Source organism: Aphelocoma coerulescens, chromosome 8 (assembly GCF_041296385.1).
Source record: "Aphelocoma coerulescens isolate FSJ_1873_10779 chromosome 8, UR_Acoe_1.0, whole genome shotgun sequence".
In the NCBI taxonomy this organism is placed as follows: Eukaryota; Metazoa; Chordata; class Aves; order Passeriformes; family Corvidae; genus Aphelocoma; species Aphelocoma coerulescens.
This window is the reverse complement of record NC_091022.1, coordinates 22,890,658-22,908,741: the sequence shown is the minus strand read 5'-3', so window position 1 is coordinate 22,908,741 and position 18,084 is coordinate 22,890,658. Positions and strand designations below refer to the sequence as shown.

General features: G+C 62.7%; 1 protein-coding gene across 3 annotated transcripts; it reads left to right on the top strand.

The window, feature by feature from the left end:
• Nucleotides 1–303: 303 nt before the first annotated feature.
• On the top strand, nt 304–17,784 carry SLC6A9 (solute carrier family 6 member 9). 3 transcript variants are annotated; one of them, XM_069023190.1, is made up of 14 exons: nt 304–468; nt 2,779–2,919; nt 11,382–11,538; nt 11,696–11,827; nt 12,899–13,151; nt 13,231–13,363; nt 13,778–13,912; nt 13,992–14,095; nt 14,173–14,410; nt 14,499–14,633; nt 14,936–15,035; nt 15,275–15,375; nt 15,564–15,734; nt 15,956–17,784. In XM_069023190.1, exons 2-14 carry the CDS (start codon nt 2,890–2,892, stop codon nt 16,166–16,168), a joined length of 1,902 nt encoding a protein of 633 aa, XP_068879291.1. In that variant the 5' UTR covers nt 304–468; nt 2,779–2,889; the 3' UTR covers nt 16,169–17,784. The 3 variants fall into 3 exon arrangements, with proteins under 3 accessions (XP_068879291.1, XP_068879293.1, XP_068879292.1); XM_069023192.1 differs by lacking the exon at nt 304–468 and adding an exon at nt 2,464–2,484; XM_069023191.1 differs by lacking the exon at nt 304–468 and adding an exon at nt 2,521–2,656.
• The last annotated feature ends 300 nt before the right edge of the window (nt 17,785–18,084 follow it).

Here is an 18,084-nt window from a genome sequence, read left to right as displayed (position 1 = left end):
CCATGGGCGTGCCAAAGTGTGCCAAGCGCATAGTGTGCCCGTGCATGCCCATGTGTGCAGCATGCCCATGTGTGCCGTGTGTACCCGTGTGCCCACACGTGTGTGTGTACCATACGTAGCCCGTGTGCCCGCCGTACCGGGTGCGCTCTCGCCCTCCGCGGTGCCCGCGGTGCCCCCGGTGCGGCGAGGCGCGGTGCGGACGCGGTGCGGGTGCCGAGGCGGGGCGCTGGGGAGCACGGCGAAGCGGGGGGCGGAGCACGGCGGCGGGGGCGAGAGGCGGTGCCAGCCCCCACCGACCTCCAAACTTTCATTAACTCGGCAGCATCGGCGGCGGCGGCGGCTCTGGGCCTGGTACGGCACCGGCAGCGGCACCGGCACTGACACCGACACTGGGCTGGGCGCCGCGGAGCGGCGACCCCGCGGGCCCACCCGGCGCGGCGGGAGGGGCTGGGCGTCGGCATGGGCACGGTAAGGAGCGCGCACCTCCGCCGGCACCGGGTGCCCGGCCCGTCCAGCAGCCGTAGCAGCACTGGGGATGGGACGGGAGAGGAGTGGGTGGGTTGCCGACGAGGGGTGGCAAGGGGACGAGGTCGGCGAGGGCCTCCGGAGCGGCAGGGTCGGGAACAGCGGGAGCGGCACCGAGAGCGGCCACCCGTCAGGACGATGTCGGGAGCAGAAGAGCGGGATAGCGGGATGGCGGGATGCGGGGCGGTCCCGCATCTGTTGCTCTCGCGGCGCGGCGGCGCGGTGCCGGGGGAGCGCGGGGGCGCGGCGCGCAGAGCGGGACCACCGCCACCGCAGCCGGGAAGGGCGCCGGGCACCGGGACGGCCCGGCTCGGTGACGGGCCGGGGGGGTTGGCGGTAATTTTCCACGGGCATGTGCCGGGGCGGGGCGGCGGAGCAGCCACCACGTGGCGGCTGATGTAACCGGGCCCCCCCGCCACCGTACTGCACCGGGCGGCGGCGGCGGGGGGGAGCCGGGCGGCGGGCGCGTCGCCCTTCCCTGGGCTCCGAGGAACCCCGGCTGCGGCGGGCCCGGCGGATGCTGGCGGAAGAAATGGCCTCGCAGGTGGCAGCGGCATTGGGCCGCCGGGCGGGAAGGGACGGGGGCTCCATCCTTCGGTCGGGCATCTGTGGCCTTTCGCTGGGTGCCGTGGGCTGCCTCTCCCCGCCGAGGTGTGCCATCCTGTCTGGGAGTCCCTCTGAGTGCCCAGGTGTCCCCATTTCCCTGTGCCACCTGTGCCGGCTTTAGGTACGAGCTGCGCTGCCCTCCGGTCTGTCATGGCATCCCGCAGCTCTGGGAGAGCCACCCCGTGGCACCTCGTCCCTGCTGGGCTGTCCCAAGGGATGCTACAGCCTCGGGCATCCTTGCATCCGTCCCATTACCACACCACCGCTGGCTTCGCGCTCGGTCCTTGCCAGGCTGGGAGCCAACGCCAGCGGCATCTATGTAGTCATGGAAGCTTATCAGCACCTGGCAGACCCCGAGGGGAGTGGCAGCCGTCCGGCCCCTTGGGCACTCCCCCTTCCCAGGACACGGGACGAGTTCCCAGTCTGAATTCAGGGCCGCAGGGCGGGCAGCTTTTGGCTGGCTGGCGGTAGGTGTGTGATGAGGAGGAGGTCTGTCGACCGAGCCTGCACCTCCCACCTTTGAGAGGTCTCCGTGCCATGTGAGGAGCCAGGCTTGTGACAGTGATGACATCTCAGCTCCCCTGGAAATGCAGCCACTGCTGAGCAGGGCATTGGCAGTGGGATGCAGTATCTGCGGTATCTGCTGGCAGCAGCCTGTCTGCGCTGGAGGGGCTGGGGGCTCACACCACATCCCGTGGATTCCTGCCCCTTATCTACGCTGCCCATACTCCTTCCCTCTGTCTTAAGGTCTTCTGCTGATTGCTCCAGAGTCATGGCAGCCTGGGGATAGGCCCTGGGGTGTTTGACTGCTGCTGGTGGTGACTGGGGACCCTCGGTGTGGGTCAGGGGTCCTTCTTCAGCCAGCAAGGGTACTGAGCACTGGTGTCGGATCTGCAAACACCGGTGCTTGTTGCACAGACAATCAAACTGGTGTTTTGCAAGAGCGTCTGTCCCTTCCAGCGAGGTCAGGCCTTGGTGTTCCCCTGGGGCCTCCAGCAGCCCCAGGCTGGGGCAGGGGTGAGGGCCAGGGAGGCAGATGCCTGTGCCTGTGCACTGTCCAGCAGCACCTGGCACCCGGCAGAGCCCAGCAGCTCGGCCCCCCTGCGCTGCACGTGCATGCGATGCACCGGGGCAGAAGGCAATCGTTTCCCATCTGTGTCCTGCGCGGCAGCTGAGCCCTGCACTGCCCACGCTCAGCGCCCAGTCCCAGCGCTGTCGTGTGCTGCAGCCACTTCAGCTTCATCTCTCGCTGGGGGAGAGCTCAAGGGGCCCCCGCTCCTGCCCGCGGCCCCTGACGCCCACCTGCCGGGGGGCCAGCAGCCAGCTGTCCGCAAGGTCGTCTATCCACACTGGGTAAATCTTTAACTGCTTCTTGGGAAACACCTGGGAGCCGCTGCTCGTGTGGGTGCCAGGGGGTTCAGAGACACTGGAGGGGCTGGGAGCCAGCAGGAGGACACCCTGCCACCAGCCCACCCAGCCCCGGGCCCTGCGTCCTCCACCAGGAGTCCTGCTACGCAGTGGGAAGGTAGAGGGGAGCGACTTGCCTGACACAGCCCCCCAGTTCCTGGAGGGAGGGGGAGGCCTGGGGCGGGGATGTGCCCACCCCACCAGTCACATCTCTCTTGGTGTCTTCTCCTCTCTGCCCAGCTTGCTCTGACGGTGGATTGAAGGACACTAGTGCTGGTGCCGCAGCCAGCGTGACAGAGAGGGCAAGGGACCCTGCACTGGGCAGCCGGCACCGTGCTCCAGCCTCCAGGAATGGCCGATAAGTGCAGCGAGGGGCTGCTGGTAAGTGCAGGGGTGTGGGGAGCGGGCTGGTGTGCGCCACTGCCTCGGGGGCCCAGAGAACCTGACACAGGGAGCAGGACACTGGGGTTCCCGTTGGACTTGGTGTGCCCTGCTGGGACTGCCAGTTGGGGTTGTGGCACCATGGTGCTCTCCTAGCATGATGATTTTTGGGCTGATGCTCTCTCTCCATGAGCCTGTTGCCTGTGGGGCTCTTCGGGTGTGGTGTCTCCTTGTGCCTGGCAATGCTATCACCTGTTTTCAGGCGCTCTGCCCAGCCTTATCACCCACCCCAACTCTCCAGGCAGGCGGCTCTCCAGCCTGCTGTCAGCAAAGGGTGCAGGTGTTCCTCCAAGCCAGGTGCCCCCAGAGGGGCACAGATGGTGGGTGCTTCCCCTTTGCCTTCCCCCAGTAGGCTCGCCGAGGCTGGGCTGGTAGGATGGTGCACAGGCAGAGGCAGCTTTCTCTGGGCACCAGTGAAGTGCCTGACCCTCTGTCCTCACACGCAGTGTGTTGCAGGGTGCTGTGAGCTGCCCTGCACTTGCCTGTGCCAGGGCTGGCTTTGGTGTTCCGGGCAGATGTGGGATGTGCCCACTGCATGTCTTTGTTGGAAGGCTGCAATGACCCCATGCCTGTGGCAGCTCAGGTTCCTGTGACAGGCTGCTCTGCTGCATTGGGCAGGTGAGCTCAGGCTGGGCTTGGCTTTTTCCCTTTTTCCCAAAGGATAGGAGCTGAACGCTGAGATTGACACGGTCACCGGGCCCTCCCCTTCCCGGGGGGCTTCCTGAAATAGCTGCACACTCCAGCTGGAGGGCTGGGAGCCAGGGTTTGCCTGGGAAGCCAAGAGCCAGGGGAGCGGCATGCTCCAGCAAGTGCTTCCAGTGCGCCCGCGTGCATGCAGTTCCTCTGCTTGTGTGTCCCAGCATGGCCCCGCTGGCTGTGCCTGCAGCAGGCAGCCCAGCACCCATCCTGCCCCCAACAGAGAAGGGCTTGGGGCAGCTGGTAGGATAGGAAGGCAGATTTCTTCTGGAGAACCCCATGGCTGGTAACAGGGAGGTGCTGAGGATGTATCTGGGTACAGTCAGGGGTCTGTCATGGGGACACACTTCTGTACATGGTGCTTGCTGTGACTCCATGCTGTTGATGTTTTCTTGCTGTGACCAGAGCAGTCAGCATCGCACTGGGGCGAGGGCCGAGCCTGACACCCACGTCAGGCAGCCAGACATTGGAGTGCCCACCCACTCCCAGTAAATCTTTAACCTGCTTCTTGGAAGTACCTGACCAGCCCACCCCAGGGCCAGGGTGTCAGCTGCAATGGGGTCTGATATGTGCTGTGTTGGCTGCCCTGGCTCTCAGGCTTCCCCTGTATGCAGGATGCAAGGATACCTCTGCACAGGGCATTGCTGCTATGGGGTCTGTGGGGAGAAGGGCAGGTCCCTGTGAGAGCATCCCTGCTCCTGAAGCATCCCCATTCCTGCATCCTGAGAGCCCCAGGAGGAGCTCCAGTGGGCCAGGTTCTGATTACTGAGCTGCCTGGGTCCCTGGGAAAGGAACATAATCTCCTTGGCCTGCCTCCAGGGCCCTGCCAGTAGTAACCTCACAGAGTTTGGTCCCTGCCTGTCCTCTTATCCCTGCCTGCAGGTGCAGCTCCCACCCCCACCACCCCCAGCCCAGCCGGGCTCTCACTGTGCAACCCCAGCCCAGCATTATGTGCAGTGCCTGGGGCTGGAGAAGTTTACAGTGCCCGCTGTGCCCCACCTGGGGAGGGACAGGGGTGATGGAGGCAGCACCTGGGTGATGTGCAGCTGTGCCTCAGTTTCCCCACCTGTCGGCTGGGGCCAGGAGAACAAGGGCGATGTGTACTGCTTTTGCAGGATCTGTGTTTTGGGTGGCCCTGTGAAGCTCTGAATGCTCACTCCAAAACAGGAGGTGGTTGGGAGGGGTCGTGCCTGCCTTACTGCTCCCAAGCCCCAGAAATGCTCTGACTGCAGATACCCAACGAAATTCAGGACAGCTCCAGGGGCTGGATCAGTCCCTGTGTGGCTGGGCTGAGGGGATCCCTGTGAGCCACAGGGGAGGGTCTGACTGCCTCTCCCTCACAGGCCTTTAAGGACATTTTGTTTTGTTGTCCTTGGGGTGCTTTGTTTAGACTCCAACACTGCCAGTGGCTCCTGACTCCCAGGGCTGCCTTGCTGGCAGCCTTTGGCTGCAGCTTGCCAGCTCAGGTAGGTTCCTGCAGTCACCCAAGACCACCCTGACTACACACTGGGGTGCTGCTCCCACTGCACTGCAGTGGGGGTCAGGGCTGGGGGGTCCCTGCCTGTTCCAGACACCCCCAGCGGCGCAGTGCCACTGACCAGCGGCAGGAGCTGCGGAAGTGGCTTTTGGCTGCGGGAGCCCTTCACGGAATACCAAGGGGCAGTGATGGGGGGGCTGGCGGGGGATTTTTCTGCCTGAATGCCCCGGGAGAATCATGTCTGCCCTGGTAGAATGGGGCCGGAGAAAGGCAGCCCTGTCGGGAAGCACTCAGTTAGGGGATAGTGGCACTGAGACAGGTCCTTGGGCATCATTCCTACCCCAGTCACCCTGCAGCCCTGTCAGGGGGCTGGAAGACGTGTGGACGATCCCCCATGCACCCATTGCCCCTCTCTCTCTAGTTCCAGCACTGCCAGCCAGCCAGGGTGGGGATCAGAATGCCAGGGTAGGTGAGGGTTCTATGGCAGGCCCTTTGTTTCTAGCAGTGTGTCTCCATGCAGCTGGCTGTCCCCTCTGTCTGCTCACTGGGCTGCCAGGGGAGCAGCACTTTGCTCCCACAGGGCAGGGCTGGCACAGAGTCTGGCATCCCCAGGACGGAGCGGTGGGTCCTGCTGTGCTGTGCTCAGGCTGCTCTAAGGGGCAGGGGGTGCAGCATGCCCAGGGCAAGACCAGGCAAAGTGATGCAGCTGAACTGGGGCATGGAGGGATGCCCACAAGGTGCCCACACACCTTGCGGGGTGTCTGGACACAGAGCTGCCTGGCTGCATGTAGGGCAGGACTGGGCTGGCACTGGGGTCACTTGGGGCTGGCACAACATGGGGTGGCTCTTGGCTTGCATTTGTCTTGGGGGGCACAGTTGGGTGCTGCCATCCCATGGGTGGGACATGTCCCAAGCTACTGGGTGGCTGGTGCAGGAGGGGACAGGAACAAGCACTGGGTGCTGGCATGTGGGAGGTTGAGTGCCCACCCTGCACACGTGTGCTGTTCACGTGTGAGCCCACAGCCGCTGCTGCCCGGACCCCAGATGGTCGCCCGAAAGCGCCGGCCCGTTCCCCCGCCCTCAGTGCACCATCATGCGTCGCTGGAGCCTTGGCCACACTCCCCAGCCGGGATGCAGGGCTGGGAGCAGCTGGGGCACCCCGAGCCTGGCTGCGGGGCTCCCTCTGCCTGGCCTCCTATGGGGCACAGCACCCCACCAGGGTCCCACCCTGTGCTGGCAAAGGGGTGAGCAGGGAGGCGGTGGGGTGCCTGGGCAGTGAAGGGGTCATGGCACAGCCCTCCTGCCAGCCAGATGGTCCCCCTCGGGCCAGTGACCTTGTAAGGGTTGCCATGGAGACCCCATGATGTCACCAATCGTATGACGTTGAGTGAGTAGCATGGCACCAGGTGAGGATGTGCCAGCAGACGGACTTGACCCTGTGCCCCTATCCCCAAGCAGGGCCATGCCCCGTTCCTGCAGCCCTTGAATGTCCAGGTTTGGGATTGGGCATGCAGGGCCAGTGCTGCATGGATGATGGGCATAGGGGCAGGAATGCATGTGTGGGGCTTGAGATGCTGAGGCATGGAAATAGGGGCTCTGAGGGAATGTCATCTTCTGCCATGCTCCCAGAGCAGCTCCTGGCCCCGACCAGACGGGCAGCGGTGCCTGCGGGGAGGGCCGTGCTGCCCACTGGAGCGTGCAGGGCTGTGAGCAGCTGGACCCCGCTAATGAGGCCTCATTAAGTGGGACAGGGCTGAGCCCGCTGTGCAGCCTGCTCTGCTTGCCCTGCCTACAAGAGCCAGGGAGGGCACCTGGCTCGTGGGGGTACAGCTCGTGGGGGGTATTAGAGGCACAGCAGTGCCTGCGGGGTGGGCCAGGCAGGGATGGTGCCAGGGCAGGTGGCATGGTGGGGCGCCGGTGCTGCATCGGGGCGGGCAACAGGGGGCCGAGCCTGGCTGGGAGGCAAGTGGGGAGCAGTGCCAAGCGCTGGAGGCAGCGGGCGGGGGAAGGCGGGAGGGCGGGCGGCTGCTGCTGCGCCGGAGCCCGAGGTGCCAATGAAGCTGGGGACTCACGGAGCCATCCAGCCTGGGCCCCCGGATGGCAGCTGTGAGCAGCCAGGCCCCCTCGGACCCTCTCAGCAGGTCAGTGGGCAGGTGAGAGCAGGGTCTGGGGGGCAGATTGGGGGGTGGGCCAGGCTGAGTGGTGGCCATGCCAGTGCTGTTCCCCCACCACTCATGGCTCTCCAAAACCCTTTGTATTGCCTTTGGGGTGGTGGCTCTGCAGGGCTGTAGATTTGTGCCACGGCATGCTGGAGAGGTACCCCCAAGCCCCACAGCCTTTGATGTGGGGTGCTTCAGGGGAGGGAGGGCAGAGCATGGCACCAAACCCCTCCATGGCCTCAGCTGTGTTGGGAGCAAGAAGAGATTGCCTGACAGTTGTGTGTGTTTGTTATCTCTAGAATCTACTGATTTTGCAGAAGAGGTGCACAGCACCTGAGTCGCTACTCAGTGCTGCAGGGGCAGAGTATAGCAAAGATCTCCTTCTCCCCCCCTCCCCTCTTCCCTTTCATGGGCACCAGTGAGCAATGTCAAAGTTTGCCCCAGGCCCCCCATGGCACTCCAGGGCAGTACTGGTGCTGCTGTGGCTGGCTTGCAGAGCACACTCAGGGGCTGGACAGCCTCCTGCAATGAGGGGTGGTGAAGGTTGTGTAATACTCCTGGGAGGTCCTGGGGTTTGGGCGTGCCCCTCATCACTGCATTACCCCAGCCCTGGGACTGTCCCCAGCACCCCTGGATGGTGCTGCCGCCACCCAGGCCATGCCAGATGCCTTTTTCTCCACAATATGCCTCTGCTACACCAGGACAGGGGCAAACATGGGGCTGGGCACCAAAGAGAGAGGGTAGGGAGAATTAGGATGTGCTGGTTAGGCTGGCAGAGCCAGGAATGTGCAGGCTGGCAGGGCACAGCAACCTCTGATGAAGGGATGACACCTGTGGATTTGTTACCTCAGGTACGAGGGACAAGGAGTGCAGGGCCTGATTATAGGGCCCCCAGCACCCAGGCTCAGTAGACGGTCAGCAAGGGCACCCAGGACACCCCCTCTCTAAGTGACCCCATCCCTCCATCCCTTGGGGCTCCCATGTCAGGCTGGGGTTCATCTGCCTCCAACATCCTGCACCCCACTTCGTTGCCCTGGAAGAGCCACTATCATGGCAAATGATGTAATTAGCATTTTTTTCCATCTTCCAGCAGCCCCTGCATAAAACAGCCATGATTTAGTTGCCATTGCCATGGCAATGAGCAGTGACATCAGGCTGATGATATCAGGGGTACTCGTACCCTGTGCTGGCATTGCAGGAGCAGCCCTGACAGCCCCCCAGTAGGAGGTTGGATGGAGAAATTGGGGTTCCCTCACTGGTTCAGGGGGGCTGGATAAGGTTTGTGCCCCACAGAGTGCCTCTGCTGGCCTGGTATACCCCCATGTGGGCAGTTTGAATGGGGAAAAAAGAGGAGGGGGTTTGTGCTGGAGATGCCTCCCATGAGGACATCCCCTTCCAGTATCAACCCTGCCACCACCACAAGCTTCCCAGCCATAAATCAGGGCTCCTTAGGGTAGTGGGGGACATCCGGGCACCCCAGCCAAGCTGTCATTGTGTGAGGCGATGCTGCTTAGCATGAGAAAGGCTTTGGTGCCAGGCAGGGTGATAGATGATGCCTGCTTTTCTGGGCTGGGGAAGTTTTGACCATGGTGTATGGGGGGGTTCCCTGGGGAAGGGGGAGGAAGGATGCCCTGGGCACCCCAAACCTGCCCTTCTGCGATGTTTTGGACATTCCCTTTTGGAACTTCCCTTCTGGAGACATTTGGGGTGTCTGTGGCATCCTTCCTCCTTCTTGATGTTATCACCCAAGCCAGGCATCCTTTGAAGCTGCACTGGATTACATGCATGGAAAATTTGGGGCCTGGGAGCAGGACCTGGTGCCCCCAGAGACTGCACTGTTGCTGGGTGGCAGCTTTCCCTTTGCATTCCAGCTCTGTCCCATTCCCACAGCAGGGAAAGGGGGGAGTTTCATCTTCCCAGATGTCTGGGTTCTCTCTACCCACCCCCTTCTTTTACTGTGTGGGGTTGGGAGGAGGGTTAATAAATGTAAAGGACAGGGTGACCTTACTAGATTTGGGGTGGGGGGGGAGGGTTGTAGCGAGCTGATGAGTGAGCATGCAAGTGTTTGCGCACGTGTGCTCAGTTGTGCATGCGTGGACACACATGTGGCTGCCCCCTTATTGGGGACAAGTGCACCAAAGCCCAGTGCTGCTGGAAAGGAGGAGGGAGCAGCAGAGGCCTGGCGGTTTCATGGCACTGATGCCAGCCAGCTCAAAGTTGGGGTGCTCCATGAGGCTTGGGGGTGAAGCCAGGGTCACCTGAGCAGAGCGATGGCTTGGAACAGGGATGAGGTCCCCTTTGGGCACCATGGCTCCTGGCTGAGCTGGGGCCATGTAGTGTATCAGGTCCCCTCACCAGACCCTTTATCAGGGAGGCTGGAGCATTGTCCCCACTCCTGCTGGCTGTGCTGCTCATTAGGAGCCTCGTTAGTGCGAGCAGCTTAATCAGAGGCTTCCCGATCGGATCTGTCTGCTCGAGTGGGCAGTGTGCCCTGGCATGGGGACACTGCCAGCGTCCTGTCCCCCGCCTTGGAGACCCCTGAGTCATGCTCTTGCACAACACCCCACAATAAGAACCTCTGCTGGGAGGGAGGTCCCCCAGCACCCAGAGCTGCTCTGAGCTTGTTTCTGATGGACCCGTGGCTTACAGGGTCAGGTGTGGCCACTCTGGCTCCCCGGCTGGGCACAGCAGCGTATTGCCCCTATAGCCCTGCCCAAAGTGCCCTCCGATCCCCCGTCGCCCCTCTCGTGCAGCCCTGCTCCCCTGCAGCCCCCCCGCCGCCCGCGGCGCGTGCGGGCCCCGCTCGCAGCAGATGGCTTTGTTTGGCAGCGCGGTGCCGGAGTCGCTGGGCATCACGTCCCGGCTGCGCCGGCCCTAATCAAATGATACGGTTAGGTGCACCGCGCCTGCTGCCTGCGCCCCGCCGGCGTGAGCAGATCCAAAGTGATGGCTCCCATTTGTGGCCCGCTCACTGCCGGCGTCAGCTATTGTGGGGGCACACGGAGAGGGGGGCAGCTGGGGGAGAGGCATGAGGTGGGCATGGGCGCTTGGGTGTCCGTGGTAGTGAGACCAGCACTGTGGAGTTCCAACAGGCTCCTAGGGCTGCCGACACCCTGTGCTGCTCCTGTAGGAGTATGGGTGCTGTGGGGCTATGGACTGGCAACTTGCACCCTTGCCCCATGCACCCATCCATCACCTGGCCTCAGGTGGGGAGGGGAGGGCTTAGGGCACCCCTACACAGCAAAGTGCCATCTGCCCTCAGCCCAACCTGCCAGAGCTCCACAGCATCCATGCAGGACATCAGTAAGACCCCAGGGCTGTGCTGGGACAGAGCCAAGGGGTGATGGGTGCCATCCCTGCCGGGGTGACCAGCACTCATCTCTGTTGTTGTCCTCCTTAGTGTGAGCTCACATTGTGTGGCAGTCTGCACAAAGCGCTCTTTCTTGCCCCCTTCTGCCCCCCTGTCCCCCAGTCCCCTGCAGTGAGGGACAACTGGGCACTGGGGCTGTCCAGTGAGGGGACCCACTGCATGGGACCCCCTGTGAGCTGCCCCAGGCATGGTGCCCTTGCTTGGTGCTGAGCTGGCAGTAGGACCCTGGCTGTGTCAGGGTACTTTTTCTGGGGGTGTACCCAGCTCCCTGCCTGCTCTAGTCACTACACCTCACTTCCCATTGAGAGGGGCTTCTGCTTCAACCCAGGGGTCCCACAATTTCCCCCCAGCCGTGGGCAGTGGCCACCCAGCAGGACCTCTCTCGCTGGGCACAGGGAGGGGGGGCACGGGAACAGAGGCCCCTTTGTGCTCCAGGCGCCTGGACCTGCTTTGTATGAGTTGCAGGCTCTCCCTTCCCTGCAGCCGGGCTCTGGGCAGAGCCATTCACTGGGGGGGGGCAGACACTGCTGCCCTCCCCCTCCTTGGCACTGCCTGTGCGTGGCGGGCGGCAGGGACAGGCAGGGGGGTGAGATGGGGGAAGATGCTGGGGACCACCCAGCCCTGCTCGGCGGCTGTCACCCTTCCAAAGGGGCCAGCGGGGGGGTCCCCAATTGACACATCCCACGACATCTCTCTGCAGAACGGCGCCGTGCCTGGGGAGCAGGGCAAGCAGGAGAAGAGCGTCAAGCGTGGCAACTGGGGCAACCAGATCGAGTTTGTGCTGACCAGCGTGGGCTATGCTGTGGGCCTAGGCAACGTCTGGCGCTTCCCATACCTCTGCTACCGCAATGGGGGAGGTGGGTGTCAGGGGGCTGGGGGAGTGGGGTTCCTCTGGGCAGGTGTGGGGCTGTGCACCCCAGCCCTGCATGGTATTTCTTGGGGTGGTGCAGGGCATGGGAAGCACAGCTGTGCCTGGGGTTACTGCCCACTCATCCTCTGGTTCCTGCCCACCAGGTGCCTTCATGTTCCCCTACTTCATCATGCTGGTGTTCTGTGGCATCCCTCTCTTCTTCATGGAGCTCTCCTTTGGGCAGTTTGCCAGCCAGGGCTGCCTTGGCGTCTGGAGGGTCAGCCCCATGTTCAAAGGTAAGGAGCTGCCTGTCCCTACTGGCACACGCCAGCATGGGACGCCTGCTGTCACAGTGCCTGGCAGCTGGTGTGACCCTCATGCACCATGGGGCACATGCACACCTCTGGCACATCACATGGCCCGGTGCAGGCACCCGTGGCTCGTGCAGCCCTGCACATGCATGCCCTGCACACGAATCATGCTCTGCATTGCACGGGTCCCCTGCGCACTTGCCCACCCTGGCTACGCTGCCCTGCACAGCCCGCCTGGCGACCCCTGCACACATTACACGTGCCCCTGCACACGCATCACATCTCCTGCGCAAACCCCAGCCCTGTGCCGGCATCCACTGCGGGCATTACACACGCCTCCCTGCATATGCCACACGCGTCCCCAGCGTGTCACTCTTGCAGAGGCCGCTCAGGTCCCCTGGACACGCTGTGGCACGTCCAGCTGTGGGCATGCTTCTGCAGTTGTCTCCCTGGACCATAGGCAGCAGGTGCTCTGCCCACGTGCTTGTCCTGCCATGGCTGGACCCTGCTCCGGGTGCATCTCCTGCCTTACCGGTGTGCTCCCATGCTGCTGGCTCCCCTGGCCCACGCCTGCAGGCTGCCTGGCAGGTGACATGCCCATGATATGATGTCTGAGTGCCAGCAGCCCATGCACACACTCTTGTGCGCTCTGCACAATGGCATGCTGAGCCTGGGGTGCACTTCCCTGTGCTCGTGTGGCCTGTCACATGCCACCAGGTAACTGCAGGCCTAAAGTCACTGTAGTCAGAAGTGACCCCCCACCCAGTTGTTCTCTCATGCTGCAGTCCCCAAGGGTTTGCCTGCAGCCTGTGTACATTGCCATGTGTCCCAGGGGACCCTCAGCACCACTGGGCTTGTTTGGAGGTAGAGGATCCCATGCACAGTGCTCTTCACACCCGTGCCACAGCCAGGTGCTGAGCCGCAGCGTGGCTGCAAGGCTGCTGACAGCACCGCATGCAGCCCACTCCTGCCATGCCACGACCCCTGGTGCTGTGCGCCGTGCCCGTGCCGTGCCGCCGCACCCTGCCGCTCACCCCTCCCCGGTGCTGTTCCCAGGCGTGGGCTACGGGATGATGGTGGTGTCCACATACATCGGGATCTACTACAACGTGGTGATCTGTATTGCCTTCTACTACTTCTTTGTGTCCATGACGCACGTGCTGCCCTGGACGTACTGCAGCAACCCCTGGAACACGCCCGACTGCGTGGGGGTGCTGGACGGGAACCTCTCCAACCGTGCCACCCTCAACCTTACCCATCTCCTCAACACCACCCAGAAGCGCACCAGCCCCAGCGAGGAGTACTGGAGGTACCAGTGCCTGGGATCGGGGATGGGGGAGATGGTGATGGTGGGGCTCCACTGACACTGCTGTCCCCTCCCCGTACAGGAGGTATGTGCTGAACCTGTCGGATGACATCGGGAACCTGGGCGAGGTGCGGCTGCCCCTCCTCGGCTGCCTCGGTGTCTCCTGGGTCGTTGTCTTCCTCTGCCTCATCAAGGGCGTGAAGTCCTCGGGGAAGGTACCTGTGTGTTCCCTCTCCAGGCCCCTCCCTGTGGGTGTGGACATGCCTTCAGGGTAGATGGCCATGTCCCCTCTAGGCATAGCCCCTCCCCTACTGGGAATGAACCTCCCGTTGTGGACATGTCCCCATCCCTTCTGGGCACAGCTCCTCCTCTTTTGGCATTGTCCCTGCCCTCTGTGCATGCTCCTCCCACTCTGGGAAAGGCCACACCCCTATGACCTGGCCACGTCCCTTCCGGACACAGCTCCTCCCATGTGGCCATGGCCCCACCTCCTTGACAATAGCTCCTTCTCTCGTGGTCTATCACTCCACACTCTGGACCGTAACTCCAGCCCATAGCCACACCTTAGCCACCTGCCTGTGTCCCCACCCCTGCCCCCATCCCCACCTCACTGAGTTGCTGCCCCACAGGTGGTGTATTTCACGGCCACCTTCCCCTATGTGGTGCTCACCATCCTCTTCGTGCGCGGCATCACGCTGGAGGGGGCCCTCACTGGCATCATGTACTACCTGACACCCCAGTGGGACAAGATCCTCAATGCCAAGGTGAGCAGGGACAAAGGGTGGCGGGCAGCCAGGGCTGATTGGGGCTGGGGGCACAGCATTGACCATCCCACTGCCACAGGTGTGGGGTGATGCGGCCTCGCAGATCTTCTACTCGCTGGGCTGTGCCTGGGGCGGGCTCATCACCATGGCCTCCTACAACAAGTTCAACAACAACTGCTACCGGTGAGTGCCCAACCACAGCCCCCCAGCCCTGCCACTGCCGAGTGCCGAGTGCCGGCCCTGACTCCTCTTCCCCACAGGGACAGCATCATCATCAGCATCACCAACTGTGCTACCAGCGTCTATGCTGGCTTTGTCATCTTCTCCATCCTGGGCTTCATGGCCAACCACCTGGGTGTGGATGTCTCCAAGGTGGCTGACCATGGACCAGGCCTGGCCTTTGTCGCCTACCCTGAAGCTCTCACCTTGCTCCCCATCTCACCACTGTGGTCCGTTCTCTTCTTCTTTATGCTCATCCTCCTGGGGCTGGGTACACAGGTAGGTCATGGTGGGGCCAGCATGTTCAGATGGGGTGGTGTGGTGGGGCCAAGGTGGTGACATGCTGTCCCCTCTGCCCCATATGCAGTTCTGCCTGCTGGAGACTCTGGTCACAGCCATTGTGGATGAGGTGGGCAATGAGTGGATCATCCGCAAAAAGACCTTCGTAACGCTGGGAGTGGCTGTGGCTGGCTTCCTGCTGGGCGTCCCACTCACCACGCAGGTAGGTGACTGTGGAACTGTCGCCATGGGGTGCCACTGCCACGGCCACTTCATCAGCCACAACCACTTTGTTGCCACCGTGATGGTAGTGACAGGCAGGGCCTGGTCTTGCCATGCCAACACTGGTGATGGTATCCAGAATTAACTGTCTCCATGCTGACTCTGCCATCAGGCAGTGCCATGCCAGCTGTGGTGGCAGTATCTGAGCTGTGTGTTGCCAGCACAGTCAGCATGGCTGTGCCACTGCCCTGCCAGCAGTGGTGGTACCACAGCGGCAGCTGTGCCGATGGGTCTGTCTTCCAGGCGGGCATCTACTGGCTCCTGCTGATGGACAACTACGCTGCCAGCTTCTCCCTGGTGGTCATCTCCTGCATCATGTGTGTGGCCATCATGTACATCTATGGTAGGTGCAGCTGCCTGCAGGCAGTCAGACAGTAGGGCTGGCCCAGCCAGCCAATGGGGAAGGGCTCACCCCAACAGCTGGCCAGTCAGCAGTGTGCTCTGTGCTCCATGGGGAAGCTGTTGCCCAGTCAGGAACTGTGGCCTGGGGAGGCTGGCGGGTCCCACCACGATGGCACTGGGGCTGGAGCCGGTCAGGGGGCTCAGGTCATCACCAGGGCTGATGGTCACTTTTCTCCCCAGGGCACCGCAACTACTTCAAGGACATTGAGATGATGCTGGGCTTTCCTCCCCCACTCTTCTTCCAGATCTGCTGGCGCTTCATCTCACCTGCCATCATATTTGTGAGCGTCGCAACCATGGGGCATTGGACCATGGGAGGAGGGGGCAAGGAGTTCACCTGGACATGGCACTCTATGGAGAGAAGAGTGCTGGGCTGCAGGAGAGCAGGAATAGGGCAGAGCGGGGAAGTTGGGGGGGTACAGAGCAAGCTGGCTACTCCCCATGGCTGATCCTGCCTATCCCTTCCCAGTTCATCCTGGTCTTCACAGTGATCCAGTACCGGCCCATCTCCTACAATGAATATGTCTACCCTACCTGGGCCATCAGCATCGGCTTCCTCATGGCGCTCTCTTCTGTCATCTGCATCCCCATCTACGCCATCTACAAAGTGTGCCGTTCTGAGGGGGACACACTGCTTGAGGTGGGTGGCCAGGGTTACATCCCTTTGTCTGTGTCTCACCTGGGGCTGCCAGCAGGGCTTTCCCTCACCTCAGTGGAGCAGTCAGCAGTGGCTGAGTGCAGGCAGCATGCATAGGGCACATTTCTGTGCAGCCCTGGAAGCTGCTGGCATGTCCGTGCAGACCGGGGCAGGGGAGCATGGTGGGTGCTAATCTTGTCTCCATTGTCTCCCTTTCTCTCTAGCGCTTGAAAAATGCTACCAAGGCAAGCAAGGACTGGGGCCCAGCGCTGCCAGAGCACCGCAGTGGGCGCTACGCCCCGGCGTTCAGCCCTTCCACGGAGTCCCACCTGGAGGTGCAGCCCCTGCAGCCAGAGAAGGGCCAGAGCGAGGCAGCGGCTGCATCCCCTGTGCAGGGCAGCAATGGCTCGGCCCACAGCCAGGACTCCAGACTGTGATCCCCCACAATCCCTGCACCCCTCTAACCCCTCTTGCACCTTCCGCTGGCGGAGCCTGGCTCCAGGCCGCACCGGACCACGGGGGCTCTCAGCACCCATCCCCGAGACCCCCCCACCTCCTTGCCGGTTAACCCCTCCCGCCCCTGCCCCCGTGGCGTTCGTTAACCCTCGTGTTTACGGTAACCTTTGTGCTCAACGCTGGGACAAGAGAGGAGGGGGCACAGCCTCAGGAGGGCGGGGAGCCAGAGGCACTTTGCAGGGGCCTTGACCTGGGGGTATGCATGGGGGGGGGGTGGGATGCTCCTGGGCTCCCACCCCCCCTCCCTAAGCCAGGCAGCCTGCCCTGCCATGGGGCACCCTCCTGACCTTCCCATTGGGAGGACATGGGGTGGGACCAGGGCTGGGCATGCCGGGACTGCCTGCAGCCTGTGTGTGCACAAGGCCATCATGGCAGGGGTTGGCACTGCAGGGACCCCCAGCCCGGGTGGGCACCCACTGTGGCTCAGAGCCTACTGGGTCTCACAGGTGTTTATGCCCAGGGGCGGTGCCAGGCACCAGGCCAGTACAGGGAGATGGGGGGCAAGCATGGTGTTTGCACTGGCAGGGGGATCTGATGGTACAAGACACAAGCACTTAGAGCACACGTGTATACATGTGTGTGTCCCTCACAGACACAGTATGGGCACACACGTGGCATACGTGGGCATGCACATATGCACGGTACGCCGGGGCTGTGCAGACAGTGAGCTGGTATGCTCCCCTCCATGCACCCCTCCACCCTGTGGCCCCACTGGGGGCTGTGGGTACCCTTCTGGGTGGCCAGGCATCGCCTACAAAGCTGGGCACAGCCACAAGCAGTATGGGCACAGCCCAGTGCTGCTGCCTGCCCCACAGTGGGGCAGGAGGCTGGGGAGTACTTAAGCCTGGCCGGGGGGTAACCAGACAGGGATGAGGTCCAGCTCTCCCTGGCAGCCCCAGCACTGGCAGGGGAGGACCCCCCCATGGTGCTAAGGGGGAGCAGGATGGACCAGCCTCTCCCAGCTGCTGCTTAGCAAGAGGTACCAGCAGAGACACGAGGGGCTGCACCAGCCCACTTGCTCTGAGCCATCTGGGGCTGCTCAGTCCCCAACCAGTATTAGTGGAACAGGATGCACTGGCAAAGGCTGAGCGGTTTTAAATCTGTCTTCCAGCTCCAGCCAAAGGGCTTGGAGCTCTTGATTTGGGGTGGATGGGATGAGACCCTTCCCACCCCGCTTGCTCTCCTCCCAGCCAGCACCCTGTGCTCCCTATGTTGCAGCCCCGAGGCTGACTCAGGGACATGGCACAGCTTGGCACGGTGGCGGGAGGCAGTGGGCGGCGAGCCCCAGCAGGATGTTCCAGCTCCCCGTCCCGAGCCCCCCGTCGTGCCGCGGCGAGGGGCGCAGGTTCCCGCATGGTGCCCGTGCCCTGCCCCTCGAGTCACGCTGCTACTCTTCACCTCTAATTGTTAGCAATAACGCGCGCGTCCCTGGGCAGCGCTGCCTGTGCCAGTGTCTCTGGGCAGCGCTGCCTGTGCCAGTGTCTCCTGGTGTAGAGTTCTAAAGTATCCTAGATTTTAATGAGATTTCTATTCCTGAGGCTGTGTCCTGCTGTGCCCTTCTTTGGGAACCATGTGGCAGGAGGGAGGGGGTTGAAGAGTGAGGGAGCACAATTAATGGGTGCAGCTCTTACCCCCTGATGCCAGGTATTGGCACTGAACAGCAAGGCTGGGTCCTGGGGAATTCTCCTTTTCCCTACTTGGATGTACAAAACCAGCTGGAGGTAAGGCAGAGGATGGAGGACAGGGGCTTATCCCTGCTGGGGGAGAACCTTGTCCCCAAATGGAAGGGAGGGCAGCAAATGTCCATGGGACAGTGAGGGCAGCTGGCTTTGCCCTG